The sequence below is a fragment of the Ixodes scapularis genome, unplaced genomic scaffold (assembly GCF_016920785.2).
Source record: "Ixodes scapularis isolate PalLabHiFi unplaced genomic scaffold, ASM1692078v2 PGA_scaffold8__174_contigs__length_109621045, whole genome shotgun sequence".
NCBI classification, from domain to species: Eukaryota; Metazoa; Arthropoda; class Arachnida; order Ixodida; family Ixodidae; genus Ixodes; species Ixodes scapularis.
Genome location: NW_024609883.1, coordinates 27,066,377 through 27,084,052, shown reverse-complemented (window position 1 = coordinate 27,084,052; position 17,676 = coordinate 27,066,377). Strand labels below are relative to the sequence as shown.

Below are 17,676 nucleotides of genomic sequence, written 5' to 3'. Positions count from 1 at the left end.
TTGCCCCTCCGATGAAAACAAATACGACTTTCGGGGATTAGCTCCCCCCTCCGATGGATACAAAGGCTGCTTTGAGGGGCTCGGTTCCCCCCGCAATGAATACAAAGGTCGCTTTCTTAAAAAGTGGGATCAGAAACAAGTTAGAATTTATGGAAGCGGAACAAGGAGCGTTTCCAGTGAACTCTTCTTTCGACCGCGGAGAGATTTGAAACAGGGACCTCACGCTTGTGGGAGGAGCTTCTCCTACCTTCTTGACTTGTAACCGACTATAGTTTATTTTTGTGGTAAAAAAGAATGTGTAATTTTTATTTTGCGACACCCTGTACATGGAACTTGCAAAAAATTTACGCACATTTTTTACCGCAAAAAATAAACTATGCATCACCGAACGCTCATTCTACACCCAAATGTAGCGCAAGAGGACCAAACCAGATGCCAAAGTTCCATCACAAACCGTTACCTTATTCAAAAGTTATAAGCGATTTTCTGACATTTTCACTGGGAAAATGGCGGCCAATGGAGCAAAAATGGGCTCCATTTTCCCATAGGAAATTTGAGAAGATCCCTTACAAGTTTTGAATATAAGATAGCGGTTAAGGGTGCAACTTTGGCAGCTGGTTCAGACCACCAGGAACTCTAAACTCGTCAAGCAGAAAGTTGGGGCCGAAGTTCATGGAGCACACCGATTGTACAGTCTCCGGCGATATGAAAGACCCACTGGGAGCGCGTGGCCGAGGCAGTGGCTGGCGGGGGCGCTACGAGCGCTCCGGGCAATTCCATTCTGCTTCGAGGGGGGGACGCTCACTCGGGGCCACGGCTCGGGGCTCAGCACAAACTGATAAGCGCGCGCTTTAGCTGAGCCCCGAGTGAGCGTCCTCCCCTTGAAGCAGAACGGAACTGCCCGGAGCGCTCGCAGCGCCCCCGCCAGCCACCGCCTCGGCCACGCGCTCCCAGTGGGTCTTTCATATCGCCGGAGACTGTACATGCTTTGGTGCCAATGTTCAATCGACGAGCTCTGCTAACTTTCGGCTCCAACTTTGTGTCAGACGACTTTTGGACCCTGAGTACTTGGGCAGAGAATAAGCGTTAAATAAAACACAAATTACTTTTGCGAAAAGCTGTCCAGAATTTTGTGTCACCATTTGTTTGCTGGCGGACACGATCCTGGGGAAACTATACCTGATTAGCTCTGCTGTAAAAACTTGTAAATTTTTTGGGGCGGACGCTGTACATTACCCAACAGCTGGGACCATTTTGTCTGGACTGTACTTTACAGACACGATCGTGGCGCCGAAAAGCAGGGGGACGCGGCGTGTACAGCCTCAAAACATGACGGGGCACAAATTCGTTGGCAATAACCTCGACGGTGCTCACTTTGTTGCTCGCACTGCCTACGGGCGTTCCCACATTTTTACGCTGGTCACTCCTGTCGGGGCACCGAGCAGATGGCGTTTGCAGGCCATGCTTCCGTGATCTTTCCCATTGTCCTGCTACTTAACAATTCTCGAAAAGGCGTTCGACGCAGCATGTAATTTATTTATTTATTTATTTATTTATTTATTTAGATACCTTAAGGACCCCCTTGGGGGTATTACATAAGGGGTGGGTACAGAGCGTAAAACAAAAGGGTAGAAAACACGCCAAAAACAACTCGCGTACAAAGAGCAAAAACACACAAATGTGAAAGGCAAACTGTACACATATAGATGGTTCGTACAAACCTAAAGTGGGGAGTCTAGCAAGCGTTTCTTAAATTCTATCGGGTCATGAGTGATGATGACGTTCTCGGGAAGATCGTTCCAATCAATGGCAGTGCGTGAAAAAAATGAATTCTGGAAGGTGACGGTTCTTGCTTTGGGGCGTCTTACGCCGAGGTTATGTCCCGTACGACGAAGCCGGTATTCTGAAGATATGATGTATGATGACCGGAGGCACTGACTGTAGTAAAATTTGTGAAAAAGAGATAGCCTATCAAGTTTACGACGGACAGAAAGGACAGGGAGGTTTGCACGGATTTTAAGATTAGTTACGCTAGAAAAGGAAGAATAATCTGAGTAGATAAAACGTACTGCACGATTCTGGAGTGATTCGAGGTTATTGATGAGATAGGCCTGATGCGGGTCCCAGATGGCAGATGCGTACTCCAATTTAGGACGGACAAGGGATGAGTAGGCAAGCAGCTTTAGGTGAGGAGGGGCTAGCTTAAGGTTACGTTTTAAGAAGCCTAGTGAGCGATTAGCAGTGGAGATAACGTGACTGATATGAGTAGCCCAGGAAAGATCAGATGAGAGGTGGACTCCGAGATATTTATAGGAAAGGCTTTTCTGCAGAGGTACGTTATTAAGTGAGTAGGAAAACACGGAGGGGCTTACACGACGTGTAAATGACACGAGCTGGCATTTCTGGACGTTAAGAGACATCTGCCATTCTTCGCACCACGCTTGAATTCGTATGAGGTCATCTTGAATGAGTTGGTGGTCCGAAGGGTTAGTTACTTGGTGGTAGATGACGCAATCGTCAGCGAAGAGGCGAATATGCGACGTGATTGATACGGGTAGGTCGTTAATGTATATTAGAAATAGGAGTGGTCCAAGGACCGATCCCTGAGGAACGCCTGAGGTGACTTCGGCAATAGAGGATGATGACTGGTTAACGGTAACGAATTGATGTCTATGCGTAAGAAAGCTAATGATCCAGTTCAAAATCGCGGGGTCTAAGTTAAGTTGATTAAGCTTGTATATGAGACGTCTGTGAGGGACCTTATCAAAAGCTTTAGCAAAGTCTAGAAAGATGGCGTCAGTTTGAATGTTAGAGTCGAGGTTAACATGCAGGTCATGGACGAAAGACGCGAGTTGAGTTTCACAGGAGAAGTTTTTTCGGAAGCCGTGTTGGGCGGAATGGATATAGTTGTTTTCTAACAAGTGATGAATGATTTTGGAGTAGATGATATGTTCCATTATTTTACACGACACGCTTGTTAGGGAGATGGGACGGTAGTTAGAAGGGGAGCACTTGTTTCCGTTTTTGTAGATTGGGACGATCTTCCCAACTTTCCAGTCGTATGGCAAGGAACCAGTAGAAAGTGACTGTGCAAAAAGCTTTGCCAATATTACGCTAGATATATCTTTAGTATTTTTCAACACTTTTACATTTATTTCGTCAATACCGGGTGATGAAGAAATCTTAAGGGTGTCGATGATTTTCACAATGCCAGCCGGTTCAAACGTGATCCTATCCATGGATGTAGGAAAGGCAGGAGGAACCATAGAAAACATATCATTGCACTCTTGTGTGAACACTGAACAAAAAACATCATTGAATTTTTCTGCACATTCGTCATCAGGAACCAAAGAGTCATCGTCGTTTTTAAGATTGATTACTATTTCAGGTTTAGGATTAACGACATTCCAAAACTTTTTTGGGTTGCTCTGCAGCATGCATGGGAGATCAACATTAAAAAACGCTCGTTTTTGTGTTCTGATTGCGCTTCTGAATTGTCTGTCGGAACTATAGAACTTATCCCAGTCCGAGCTGCGCTCCGTGGTTTTGGCTTTACGAAAGAGTCTCTTTTTTTTTCGTGCTTAAACGTTTCAGGGTAACATTAAACCATGGAGCAGAAGCGCTTTCGAAAAATGTCACAGTTGAGATAAAGCTTTCAGCTAGTTGTTGCATTTTAGATTTGTACATAGTCCAATTTTCACAGACGGACCGATTGTCAAAGTCTATTAAAAGGACATCTAAGAATTTCCCTAGCTCAGTATTCATTCCTTGATAATTCCCTTTCTCGTATAGTTTTACGGTTTTCTTCCGCTTCGATTTTGACTGAATATTTAAAGAAAATGTGCAGTAAATCACTTTATGGTCACTTATTTCGTGTAGGTAGTTTATCGACTTTAGAGAGTCAGGATCAGAAACAAGGATGAGGTCAAGGATGTTCGAAGAGTGGGTGGTTGATCGTGTGGGTTTCGTTACAAGCTGCGAGAGATCGAAATTGAAGCAAAGGTTAACGAAACCAGTCGCTTCACTCGTATCAAGAGGGACCGAAACGGATAAGGCGGGCCAATCAATAGAGGGGTAATTAAAGTCACCGAAAAGCAGAATACTGGATTTGGGATATTTAAGGTACAATTCATTGAAAGCGTCATTGAGGTTAATTAGAAAAGATGGATCGCTGTGAGGGGGTCGGTAACATACACCGATAAGGAGCGAAGCGTGTTGAACCGTGCAAGAAAGCCATAGCATTTCCAACGGTGAAGACAAGCTTACTAGGTTGCACACAAAACTATCTTTTATCGCAATCAAGACCCCCCCTCCCCGGCCACTTTCCCTATCTTTGCGGAATATATTGAACCCAGAAGTGCCCGTAAAAATTTCTGTATCAGTTACCGATGATGACAGCCATGTTTCAGTAAGCGCAATAATGTCACAATCGGTAGATGCAATTAGGCTACATATCTCGTCTTGTTTAGATATCACGCTTCTTATATTTGTGTAAATAAAGGACAGTGGCTTTGGGGGAGTGGGTTCATGACCGCGGCGAAAAGATCGGGTTAGTTAAGAAGGACACTCTTTTACGGTGTTTGACGCGTCATCAAAATAGTATCGTTTTTGTCCAATGAGGAGCGTTTTGAAACGTAAGGAAAAGGGCATAGCTTGGTTACGCGCGCACGCATGACAATGCACACCCAACAAGGTCCAAACGCAGCTGAATGAGACCACGTGGTTGGTTAATCTGGTGTTGTCAGGTGTCTGGTAGTCTCGTCAAGCAAAACGAGACAGTGACGTGATCGACTGGTGCATCGTGCTTTGAGATTGATACCTTGTTGTGTTTGCATTGTCCTCAGTCTCGGCGTTTGTCCATTCGAGTCACCTGTAATATGCCAGATGTGGAGCACACACTTTGAAGGAGACAACTCTTGGGAGCGTTAGGGCGTTGGAGCCGTTGGAGCTGGTTGGAGCGGAACTGGTGGAGCACACAAGCAGACCACAAGCAGACGTCGTTAACGTTTCACGTCGTGCCATACGAACCTATTTTGGCGGCCGTGCGCAGCGCCAGTAGGCAACCATGTGCCGAGGCTGACGGCGAAACGCACTTGCAGGCGAAGCAGCTGCGACAGCCACGACAACGCGAGCGAAGAAGCTGCTGGGCCGCTGGGGCCAGCGTGTCAGCATGCAGCACATAAGACATCGGCGAGTGCCGGACTGCTGAACGATGCCCGTGGACTTGAACCGCCTGGCTGATGGCTGGCTGCAGCTGGAGAGCGATCCAGGTAGGTACCCCCTACCCCGTCGGTTCCAGCCGGCCCCGCTGACGGGGCTCTCCGCGCAGGCCTGTTCACTCTGCTACTCGAGGACTTCGGCGTCAAGGGGGTCCAGGTGGACGAGATCTACGACCTGCAGAAGTCCATCGAAGGGTGAGTAGCGCAACTGGGGCTGCCGTCCTTCGTCGTCGGGTCAGGCGAACAACGACGTGTTTCCCCTCCCCGCAGGCCCGTGTACGGCTTCATCTTCCTCTTCAAGTGGATCGAGGAGAGGCGTTCGCGGCGGAAGGTGGTCGTGCAGGAGGAGAAATTTGTCGAGAAGGAGGAGATCGTCAACTCCATCTTCTTCGCGCACCAGGCGAGTCTCGATTGTGTTCGTGGGTCTCCGAACAACGGTGCCACACTTTCGTGGCACTCTGGGACCGGTAACTGCCATGGGAAAGTGCATAATAGCTTATTGGTTAACACGACCCAGTCTGGCAATCGTCCATCGTAAGTATAGTCGCCCAACCAGGAGAGTGGCCGCCTCCTTAACAATGGGAGATGTCCCTGCACAACTGGTGAAACATGCAGAGAATAGCGAACCCGATGCAGAAAAGGTAGAAGAGGAAATCCTCAGTGACGACACAATTGAAGGCGCCCAGGGATTCCCATAAGCGTCAGTGGAGACCTAGCCCTCACCCGGCGCGAACGCAAGCTGATGTGGGATGACAGGAGGGTCCAAGAACCTTGCGGGGCAGAGGCTTCTGGGATTGTTATTATTATTATTATTATTATTGTTTGGGAGGCACCATCACCAACATGACGGCACCAGTGGCCATCACATTCAGTAGGGGAACGAGGCTCAAGAGATCCGATTGCGACGCAACAAGAACTAATCTTGGTTGGTGATAGCAACATTGCACACTAACAATCCTCGATCAGGTTGGGGACTACCACAGTATGGAAGGCATACTTAATGGAGGGGAACGACAGAAGACGTTCACCATCTGATTGACGTGTACCAGGAAAAAGCGAGAGAAGTATCCCGCATGTATATATTGCATGCCAGTGTGATTGACATTCTATAAGGTGATCAGCCCGATGTGATTGCAGAGTGTCTGAGACGAACAGGTTCAGACCGCTGGAAAGCACTGATAATGTGCTCAGTCCCAGAGATCAAAGGCAAAGGTAAAAGCATTCTATCTTTAACAAGGCTGTTAAATGCCAAGTTGAAAAAAAGCTTTCTAAAGACATAAGGGCAAGGTTCCTAGATCTCAGTTGAGACTTAAAAGAAGACGCAATGGGGAAGGATGGCCTACACTACTACAAGCAAGGCGTGCGAGTGGTGATGGACAAATTAGGAGCAGCAGCCTGCTGTTCTTTTTAGGAGGGGAAGGAGGCATCCTAGACTAGATATAGCAGACATGACCACACAGACCAAATGCAAGATCACACAAACAAACTGAAAGTATAAAAAGCAGGAACAATGTCCACTGGACAGCATCACCTTTGCTACTTGCTCCTGGAACCATGGCTACTGTACCAGGAACCAAGATACCAACAGGCACCACCCACGAAAGACATGCAGCTATCTTGGGACTACCCCAGCAATCTTCCACGACTGGGCTCGGTTTACGAGTCGGCAAGAGGGCCGCAGAGATTCCAAGAGCACTAAACCGAAGACTTGTGGTCTCTGGAGAATCAACACTACAAACAACTACAAACAGACTTTCTGTTCGGAGGATACGTGAGGTGAGTAGGCACTCTCGTATCCCGGTTCTGGTTTGTCCGACACAATTACCACCCCAGACGTCGATATTCAGAGATGCGAGACTGCTGCACCCTGTACTGGCGTCCCTGTGTGGATGCCACAACATAAACTTGCTCCAGATGATGGGGCAAGGGCTTGCGAGGCGGAACAGGCAGGGGTCCAACCGAAAGAGTTGACGGCATCACGGGCAATTCAGACTTACGAACACCGATGCAGTGTGAGTACAAACATCAACCAGAGTTGGAGACCTTACGGCTACCATATGGTTATCATTAGCAGTCAACTAAGAGAACACGCAGGGGACGGAAGCATGGGCGGCAAACTTTGGCGTTCCTCAACATGCAAGGAGGAAGACAAGCAGCCAAATGGGAGGAGCTGTATGCTGCAATGGAAGAGGAGCATCTGATTAGAATGGGGAGTGGTAAAATGCGGAGGCAATCTACCAACGGCAAATGATAAATTCACATGGGGAGACCAGAACAGAAGAGGTGGCAAGCGAAGAGGTATGGGCTTTGTGAAGACAAGTTAAAGAGACAGTGGGAAGACTGTCTAGATCACCTGTGGATGACGGGCAATAGAGAAGAGGAAAGTCACACTCAGAATAGTGCACCTTTGGACAGGAAACAGGCCTGATGCTACAAACACAGAAACACTGGGCTGCCTAGAAAACAACATGGAGGCACTGAATCTTCCCACCATCCTACTCGGTGACTTTAATGTGCATATCGAGAAACTGGATGACGAGACATACATGACCGGTCGGGATATGCTAAGTTTGATAGAGAAAATGAGGTTAGTTATGGTGAACGGAACAGTCAAATGTCAAGGGAAGACAGGGATAAGCTGAGCTAGTTGGTTATGCATGGGGATGAATTAGCTGAACATACGGTTATAGGAGCATTCATACAAATGAGAGGAGATAAAAGAATGTGCAAACAACCGCTGTTATATGAGACCCTAATGGGCATGCCAATAGACGAGACTGGCACAGCAAGACTTGAAAGTGATCACCGTCAATTGACATTAAATTTTGGGTCATGTACAGTAAGGCAATCTCCACCTAAAGGTCTGACCAATAAGGAAGTGGAAATAGTGACAAAGGAGCTGGAAAAGGGAGCTGAAAATGCACCTATCCAGCAGAATACAGATGTGAATTGGATGCTTAGGGAGATTATAAAAATGAAGAAAAAAAAAAAGGAGTAAGCGCCAGAACCTTGGTCGACGGAGAAAAAGGTGGTGGGATGGCAAAGTGGCAGAGGCAACAAACCGGAGGAGACGGGCATGCAAGAAGCACAGAGAAGCACTTAAGATGAGAGCGCAAAAGGAATCAATTCTTAAGGCATGAAAGGAATACAAAGAGAAAAGGATATAGCTCTTGGCGATCGTGCGGAGAAAGGTGAAAACTGTAGACAGACAACTACTGGAGGCCCTTCGACACAGCGGCAGAAGCGCCCCAAGAACTTTCTGGCAACATGCCAGAGGGGAGGTGAGGTGGGCGGAGCTCACCCCAACAGCAATAAGGATACCATAAATGAAGCAGTCCTCACTGGACAGGAATGTGTCAACTATGTTACTCTAGCAGTGATGGACATCTTCAGAGAACTTAAAGCCGAGAGTCAAAGTGACCTACAAAAGGGAAGTATGGGAAACGTCGCACATCGTCCCACAATATCGCAGGGTGAGTGGAGCAGAGCCTTGCAACACACAGACATTCACACTGCAACGGGGTTAGATGACATCCCAGCAAGGCTGTTGAAGAAAATGGGAAGGAAATCCAGGGAACGACTTTGAGAGGTGCTACCCTGCGTGATGACCCCAGGTGAGATACCAGAGGACTGGAGAGACCCCAGGTCAGGATGTTATAACAGGGAAAAGGAGGCAAGCTGATCCTGAAGTACCATCGTCCAGTAACTGTGGCCTCAGTGCTCTACCAGATTTTCATGCGTGTGCTAACTACTGCATTTGACTGAGCATGAAGGAATTCTAGGGGAGCTCCAAAATGGATTCAGGAAAGAAAGGCGGCTAGAGGACAACCTGTTCGTGAAAACGCAGGCCATGGAAATCGCCAACCAAGAGCGGAAACCTTTGTACCTGGGCTTCTTAGACATTTTTAAGGCTTACAATTAGGTTGACTATAAACTTCTATGGATCAGTCTTCAACAGCTTGGAATGTCGGGGGAGTGGAGGGACATGCTGCAAGAGATATACAAAGACAATGGTGTTATGGTACAGTGGGGTTATAGATATGCCAACCTGATTAGGACAACGCGGGGAATAGGCTGGGGTGTCTATTCTCTCCACTATTGTTTGTGTTGTATATTGCCTGGATTGAAAGAGTGCTGGAAGACAGTGTAGGAGGTTTTTGCATGAACTACAGTGACGAAGGGAGGCAGGTGGTATGGAGGATTCTTGCCTTAATCTACGCAGATGACATAGCGTTTATAGCAGGGTCTCTTGAGGACCTTCAGGGACTACTGGACACCTGTGGAGAGAGAACCAGGTTAGGGTTGGTAGGTTGGGGCTGGTCTTCAACCCCAGTAAGTCTGGAGTCCTCAGGATGGATATGGAGCTGCTGGATGTGCAGGGATTAACGAATACTCAAACCAAACTGACACAGAAGGTGACTATCCAGGGCCAGATCGATTGGAAAAGCGAATACAAATATCTGGAGGTGGCATTGCAGCCGGGACGACAGTACCTCAAGCAACATGAGACCACGTTAGAAGCCATGGCGAACACACGAAAGGGCTACCAGGGTTGCAGGGGCATGTGGAGCTTCAGTCGATATGAAACTGTGCATGCGCTCTGGAAAAATGGTGGCGGTTCTGAAAGTGACCTTTGCCAATGTCGTGCTCTGCCTGTCAGTGCACACAATAGAACACCTGGAGGCAATGAGAAGTAGGTCGCCTGGCACTTCAAACTGACTGAAACACAACAGGTGAGAGTGAACAGGGCAACATGGGCTGGTCATGCTTGGAAGCCCTGGAGGCCACCAGCAAACTGATTTTCGAGCGGCACTTATGCGCATTGTCAGAAGAAAGGTGGGCATGCCAAATGTTTGAGTACATCCACCTATGAAGCATCAACACCCGGTGGGTAGAAAGGTTGCGACAGCTCATGGAGTGGTATGAGGTACCACGGGTGCTGCTGTACAAGGTTGCAACATCGGGGATTGCCAAACAAGTCCGGGAACGCATAGCGGAGTCCGAGACAAACAGATAGGTGGGTTGCCGTGGCCTGCATGCGACCGTCTGTTGCTGTCTATTATGCAAGAAAAGAAAAAAAGTCGAACATGTAGATTTTTTTGACAACTCGCAGGGTAGCATTTGGGTGTGCAAAGCTCGGAGTGGATTACCATGGACACGTCTCCTCAGGGACAAGTACACGGCAGGGATGGACATTATCTGTCAGCTATGCTGCCGGTTGGAGGAGACAGCACTTCATGTCATGATGGAATGCTGCGAGCTGAGGCCACTAGTGCCACCCAATGTGACTGACTATGCTTTTGCACTGGGGCTGGGAGATTTGAAACCGGCGTGAGAGGAACCAACGACGTGCAGTGGCGATGCGCGAACCGTGCCGACGATTGTTGGACAGTGTGATTCTGGTCGCACTACAGGTGTCCTCAAAGCAGCAGAAGTCACGAAACGTAAGTTAGAGGACTGATGGGGAAAAGCTCTGAAGAGGGAAGGGTATCACAACATTCGTGTTTGGGTTCTTCGTAATGTTTTTTTTGGGGGGGTTAGATCATGTTTTTTTTCTACAGTTATCACCCGATGTAAAGGGTTAAGCCGTCACATCCAGTCCAACCCAAAGAGAGACGTGACCCCCTAATCTCGTTCCAGATCGTGCCCAACTCGTGCGCAACTCACTCGCTGCTGAGCATCCTGCTGAACTGCTCCAAGATCTACCTGGGCTCGACGCTGACGCGGCTGAAGGAGCACACGCGGCACATGGACCCGGAGAACAAGGGCCACGCCATTGGCAACACCCCCGAGCTGGCACGCGCACACAACACGCACGCCAAGCCCGAGCCTCCGCAGGAGAAGGGCCATGGCGTGGCCACGGGGCGCACCCTGGAAGCATTTCACTTCGTGAGCTACGTGCCCATCGACGGCCGCCTCTACGAGCTGGACGGGCTCAAGCCCTTCCCCATCGACCACGGGCCCTGGCAGCCTGGCCAGGACTGGACCGACAAGTTCCGCATGGTGAGCACGGGGACACAGACTTGTCGGTCGGTAACCGACGAGTTGTCACTTCGCTTAATTTTTTTCGTGGCGTTACCGCACCCCGCAGCACATCTCCAATCCTCTCCACCCTCCATCGCATGCCTCAGATAGCCTAAACCTGGCACAATCTGCAAAACCACAGATGCTCACTATCCCTACGATGCATAACGGTGTGGAGGGTGGCTGGGATACAACATTTGATGTCGCAAGCGCTCCTGCTTGTTACCAATAAAGCGGCAGCCAGCGATTTGGAAGTGTGCATGTAAACTTCAAAATCAGTTCACTAGAAAGAAAATGCTTATTTTGCCGAGATAATTGGTAGACATACTCGGGTGCGGATATTTAGTGTGTGGTGAAACTTCTATAAAAATCTACGACCATCAATATTTTGCCGAAGCTCCCCTTGAAATGGGTCCTTTTATGGCTCTTTGTAAATGTCCGTCTGGCCACCCCTGCTACGTTGGATGCCTTAGTTTCACTATAGCTGCCATGATTGCCGTTAGTTCCGACAGCGGCTACGGCACGGCTGCGTTTCTTTGGATGTGAGTGCTGTCTGCGAAAGGCTTAGATGCGAAATAATCTTCGTCGACCGAATGTCGTCACCAAGCAATTCCCGGCGGTCCCAACGAGAACTTTGAACACCGAGGCAAATATAGCGAGATGGCGTGATGAAAAAAGCTGCCTTGCTACTGCCGTGGTCACCTGGACAGTGTGATTCCTAGGACTGGGCTATCTTGGCACTTCTGCATGAACGGAAAATTTTGCGTAAACGGCTATCTTTTAAGGGTGGGGCATCCCTCGGAATCTTACGGTATGCTACTTACTTGAGAGCGGAAAAACTTGAAGTGGGGAAAGAGCTACCGAATTCATAACCTGTCCCCGACCATAAGAAGCGTCAAAGTTCCTACCAAGCAGCCCCCAGCTATACACCTTTCCAAAAAACGCCCCTAGGCCGCCGCCAGATTGCTGATGCTGATGCGGCTGGTGCAGCTCTCGCGCCCCCTATCAGCTAGACATTTTCTGCCACTCTCTTGGACTGTGGAAACCCACTCAGTGTGATTCTCTACCTATGTTTCGCAGTTTTGCATTCAACGTTTTCTGGCCCCTCTTGAAAGTTTCCGATGCATGCTGCGAACCCTTTCTCTGTTATCTTCCACTATGAGAAATAGGGCTGGTAAGCGTCTCTGCTCGACATTCACGGAAAACGAAGGAAGGGAAGGACGTCGAACGGCCTTCATTGCAATTTTGCAAACAATGACAATTGTTTTCCTCCCTCCCAGAGATAATTCATGTAGAGTCTTTCTCAGTTATAGCCAAAAAAAGTTGTTCAGGTTGGAGTCATTCGTGCCCATTCCTTTGTCTTGGTGCTGGTGTGAAGAAAGGAAGCTCTCCCCAAAACGAAAGCATCTTGGAATCTGTCTGATTGTCAACATGTGACTATCGTCGACTGTGACTGTGTTATTTGAGATCTTTCTTAAATAACTTCTTTTCAGATAACGCTGCATCATGTGGTGCGTACAATATATTGTTTGAATGTTAACACTCGCTACCGTTGGTAAACACATTATTTGTGAGCATAAAAAATGCATGCCTTTTGACTATCTTCTGTTGTAAATTATTTTCGACAGCTAAGCGCTTTGTCGTTTGACACGCGGCTAATCAAGCGGTGCCGTCGAAACGTATAAAAAAAACGCGACAACTAACATTCCAGTCGCATACGTTCTGTCATGCGCATACCCAACAAAAATAGTTTACAGTTTTTTTTGTTGTTTTTTTGAAATGTGGTACAATGCTTTTTCAATGTTTTCGGGAAAATACATGCACCATGAAGCATAAAATACAGCGGGAAAAGATGAGAATTTAGCCACCAGCAGTGTTTGAAACTGTGCCTACGCATGCTGCGCCTATCGAAATTACAGTCCGCTCGGTTAGGGTTAGCAGGGACACCGGTGGGAGTCTAGCCTCAAGCCTAGAAACTGGGCTCGAAATTGGTTTGTTGTCCCTAGGGCCAAGTGTTCCTCGGAAAGGTGTATAGGCGAGAGGCATTCAGTAGTTTGTTACATGCCTGGCAGTCCGTCGTCATTCCACGGCAAAGCACCACGCCATGCCAATGTGACGCGAGCACTTCTTCACATCATATTTGCGTAAGTTGCTAGTATCAAGCGCAACACGTGGAGCAGCAGCCCAGTTTGCCGTTCCACAAAAACACATTCTCCAACGCTAGTAGTAGTATTATTTGCTACTTGCCAACTGTCGAAGCAAGCACAAAAAACTGGCAATCGGCAGTTCATGCTATGTCACAGACTGCGCATCGATTACGTCGATTGGCAGTTTGGTGATCGAGACCTTTAACTGGTCGCGATACACAGTGGGAAAGGGCAGCGAGCGGTTGCCCCCGTCCTGTCTTTTGGGGACCATATTTGAGAGACATAGCACCCAAAAGTCGGCCATTGTACCTTTTTGTTCTGAAAGTCCGAAGAAATGTTAAGATAAACACGGCGTGAAAGGACAAGGACTACTTAGAGAACAAGATGGGACAAGTGGGTGTTCTGACCCTTCTTCTACGTGTCCTCATCCTTTAGTGGCATATTTATTACCGCACAATGCGTTATATGGCTGGCACTCTTTCTTCGTGAAACAAGCTTGCTCTGGACTTCCCCAGAGAAAGAGCGGCGGAGAGAGCGACGTAAAAGTGGAAAAAAAAAAAGAGCGGACTTCTTCGCTATGACGGGTAAAAGCAGTTTCGTGTGTTTAGTTCTCTTTTGCCGCAAGCTGGTGCCAGGGCTCTGCTCGGCACTGCCATGATCTAATCGTCCCATTTTCCGCATGCTCCGTCTACCGAGTCTCGTGCTCAAACAGGCTCCGAGACAGTCGCACTTAGACTGCAACCGCAGAGGATGGCACCCGCAAGTAAAGCGTCCATGAAGTTCTCGTGCACTTACCTTGTGCGACATACGGCCGCTTCGTGCCATCTACTCTCCACATATGTACCTACACAGTTTCTCTGCACTAACATATCACATTCCATGTCACCACTGCCTTTGCACGCCAGTATGGGAGAGGGGTGACTTTTTAAAAATATACGTTACAAACTTGCCTACCAGTCCGTAACCACACAGAACGTCTGTCCGTGGCGTTCTTCAAGATTTGTGAACATTGCATTTTTAAAAAACAACTTTGGTTCTAGCTTGTTCTTTTATTTTAAACTGGCTTTTTTTATGCGATGGCGGGCATGTCTTGAACTTCTTGTTTTTTCCCATATGGATAAAAACTGATGGAATTGATGAGACGAGAGCGTATCGGTGCTCCAACGTTCATCTCTTCCTCGATTTCTGTCTGAGTTGATTGCAATCCCTCCATTGCGACAGCTAAAGGAGGCTACGTAAGTTACGACGTACGCTCTTCCCGCCCTCGGTGTAGATCGGTTTTATCCCTTCGCCAATCTCCCCCCTGGCACTGGGATAGAATGTCGAGCTCACAATTATGGGGTCTCGAGTTCGATTCCCGTTGGGATGCATTTAGAATTTCATTCTATCTTCTTGATAGACCGTTTGAGAAATTCAGAGCCATCTAGTGGCTTAAATATCAGTCTAAATATTGGTACGCTAATAGCAGTGAAAATCTAGTATCTGTTTGTTGACGGCAGATGTACGAAGGAGACGGTGTTCTTTGCTGCGCAGTTCTTTCTCTGTGCGGAGAGCAAGTTGTCTGCTTCTTGCGCAGGGGTCGCGGTGACGTCAGAACTACGCCGAGCTCAAACTGGCTGATTGAAAAACAAATAGTGGGTAGACCTCAAAGCGCCTAGCATTGAGATCTGCCCACTATTTTTTTCGATCAGCCAATAAGAGCTCGGCATTGTTCTGAGGTCACTGCAACTCCCGTCCAAGAAGCAGACGACTTGCTCTGCGCATTCATTTCAGTATCGACAGTGACAAGAAACTACCACTTTGCACGTAGCACTTGCCCGAATAAGGCATCTTATAAAATTCGCCACGTTTCATTGTCACGAGCCGTCCGGGGTGTGCCGAACGTGACCATTCTAAGAATTTAAAGGACACCCTCTGATGCGCAGCACATGAAAGCTTACGACTCTCGTCGCACCGACGACGGACCAACTTGGGCAATGATGGTCATCGAAGTGGCCAACCCGCATTTCGAAAGGGTCTTTTTCCCGCTTTTTGGTACAGATTGTCCTCTGAAGTATGCATTCGACAATTCGTAACGGATTCCATGGCATTCCATCACACTCTCCTCGTAATCCCGGCCCTCGAACACGTTCTGCGTCAAAATGTGCTCGAAGCGAATTACACGCTCGCGTAACGAGCTGAAGGCAAAGCAGACAACATACTCGAAACATCCTGGGGCAGCGTGCGGAGTGACCGGTCTGTGTGGCGCAGGTGATAACGGAACGCCTGGGGGGCGGGGACATCCGCTTCAACCTGATGGCGGTGGTTCCGGACCGTCGCCAGGCTTACGAGCACAAGCTGCGCACCCTCAAGACCAACCGGGGCATCGTGCTGGAGGCCCTGCAGCACATGGTGGGTGCCCTCTCCTCATGGGTCAGCGTTCTGACACCGTCTTTAGACAAACTGCCTTTTGGTCTGGAAACTTTGGTCCACCCTCGGAAATTGTTTCACCTCAAATAACTCCAATATTAAAAAACAAAAAAACAAATTAACCCTCTCATGCATGAATTATAACCACTATGTCAGAAACATTTTATACCGTGCTGTGGCATTCATGTGAACCGCCAATGATGTAAAAAAGAAATGTCTTAAAAATTCAACCCTATTTACTATAGCAGAACTTATTACCTGTCCTCATTTGAGGACATTGTGCATTCCAGTGGTCAAGTGAATCAATTTCTGGTATTTGAGCAATGGTCATTTTAATCAAAATAATGAGCATATTCGGGCTAGAACACGTTAATACTGTTTCATTTCTGTTCCACAATGCTAAAGAAAAAGCTCTCAGCTAAAAAAGACGAAAGTGAACATCTCACGAGGCTTCAAACTCTGCAAAGCACTCGGGGCAGAGAGGAACACCGCAACGCCCACAGGTGTACCGCGTCTTGCTGCGACAGTTCTTACTGCGACAGCGCTGCGCATTCTTCAGTCATTTTTCTGGGGTAATGTGCACCAACGTCAAGCCTCTTCTCAAGTGGCACGTCATGCTTGGCTCGTTTTTTCACCGGCTGCAGAGGAGAGGACTTCTGCCGAGACCTTTTCATTCAGCTAAAGACACTGAAGAGTTAGTAAGAAAAAATATGCAAGCGGCAAGCGTATACGTAGCTCAAAATTTTTCGCGCGGAAATGCCGGAAAGTCCGCGAAGCGCAATGAGAGGAAAGCAGTGGTCCTGTTTGATGTCCCTATTTGAGGACAGATATAGCGGGCATCAAAAGGAAAAATCTGGAGAAACTATCTCAAAACTTTCATTGCTAATACATAAAGTGTGTCTAGAACAGTCTGAAATTAATTTTCCTTGCAATTTGCATACAAAGTTTTGCTAGTAAAAAATAATTACTTTTACGAACTGTTGCATATGGCTTCTTCATGAATGAAGATGAGGTATGATGCCCTCTGTGCGAGATCCGGCAAGCGCTGCCATCTGTCAGCCGTCTAGGAAAGCTTTTTCATTTGAGGACACCATGCAGGAAGGCAAGGCATGAGAACATATTCTGTTGAGAAAAAAAAAAAAAAAAACTAAAAACATCTGTCGTCATGTGTGGACGTGATGCATGAGAGGGTTAAATTTTTGAAGCAGATGTTTTATTACTTTTTTGTAGCATTTCAATTACTCCGAAATAATGTGACCCCTAGGTCTTGAGTATAGATTCCGAGGGGAGCTATGCGAGATGGCAGGACAAGGCAGGACGAAGGGACCGTGACGTCGCCGCTTGCTTTGTCTTGCCGTCTCGCGTGGCCCCCCAGTTGTCCATCTTTTCAACAAGTCCGTGGGGTTTTGCGAAAGACGACGCGTTGGGCGACTTTCTTTGTGGTGGCTTCTCCGAACTCGCGCCCACCCAATAGGCTTACTGAGCGATTTGATTGGTCGACACCTAGCGCAGGCAACGCATCTTCGGTGCTTCTATTTGTCCCTAGGGAAAGCTTTTCCATAGAGAGTCGAAAAGGTTCCGGATCGGGTGATCTAAGGACCTCGATGCCGCGTTTTCGGCCGTTGGGTGTCCGGAAGGTCAAGGGACGGTGTGTTGCCCCACCTCGATGCGGTGCCCGTGGCGGGCATTTCCACCGCCCAAGTGACGTGGCGTGCGTGTCCGAAAAAACAAGCGCGCATTAAAGGCCCTTGCCCGATCGCCGCATCGGATAGAGGGATATACCGACGAGGTATTTATGCTTCCAAAAAGGCCCCCTAGTAAAAATATTGCTTTTTATTTGCGTATTTTCTTAGTTCCGTCACAGATGATAAAAGATA

At 48.0% G+C, this 17,676-nt stretch overlaps 2 protein-coding genes across 7 annotated transcripts in view; one reads left to right on the top strand and one right to left on the bottom strand.

Moving 5' to 3' along the window:
- The window catches only part of LOC8040894 (ethylmalonyl-CoA decarboxylase), a 33,912-nt gene extending 28,895 nt beyond the window's left edge, over positions 1–5,017 (bottom strand). The window contains exon 1 of one of the 5 annotated variants that reach the window (XM_042286758.1): positions 4,871–5,017. The gene's annotated coding sequence lies outside the window, so the exon portion shown is untranslated. Of the gene's footprint in view, positions 1–1,374; positions 1,535–4,819 lie in introns of those variants that run through there. The other 4 variants (XM_042286760.1, XM_042286759.1, XM_029975201.4 and 1 more) reach the window with 4 other exon arrangements.
- A 10-nt stretch (positions 5,018–5,027) lies between these two features.
- LOC8040899 (ubiquitin carboxyl-terminal hydrolase BAP1) overlaps positions 5,028–17,676 on the top strand; it is a 33,074-nt gene continuing 20,425 nt past the window's right edge. For both annotated transcript variants that reach the window (XM_029969355.4, XM_029969354.3), the window contains exons 1-5: positions 5,028–5,270; positions 5,330–5,414; positions 5,490–5,619; positions 10,860–11,222; positions 15,641–15,781. In XM_029969355.4, coding sequence (XP_029825215.1) covers positions 5,213–5,270; positions 5,330–5,414; positions 5,490–5,619; positions 10,860–11,222; positions 15,641–15,781 — 777 coding nt within the window. In that variant the 5' untranslated portion in view covers positions 5,028–5,212. The remainder of the gene's footprint in view (positions 5,271–5,329; positions 5,415–5,489; positions 5,620–10,859; positions 11,223–15,640; positions 15,782–17,676) is intronic.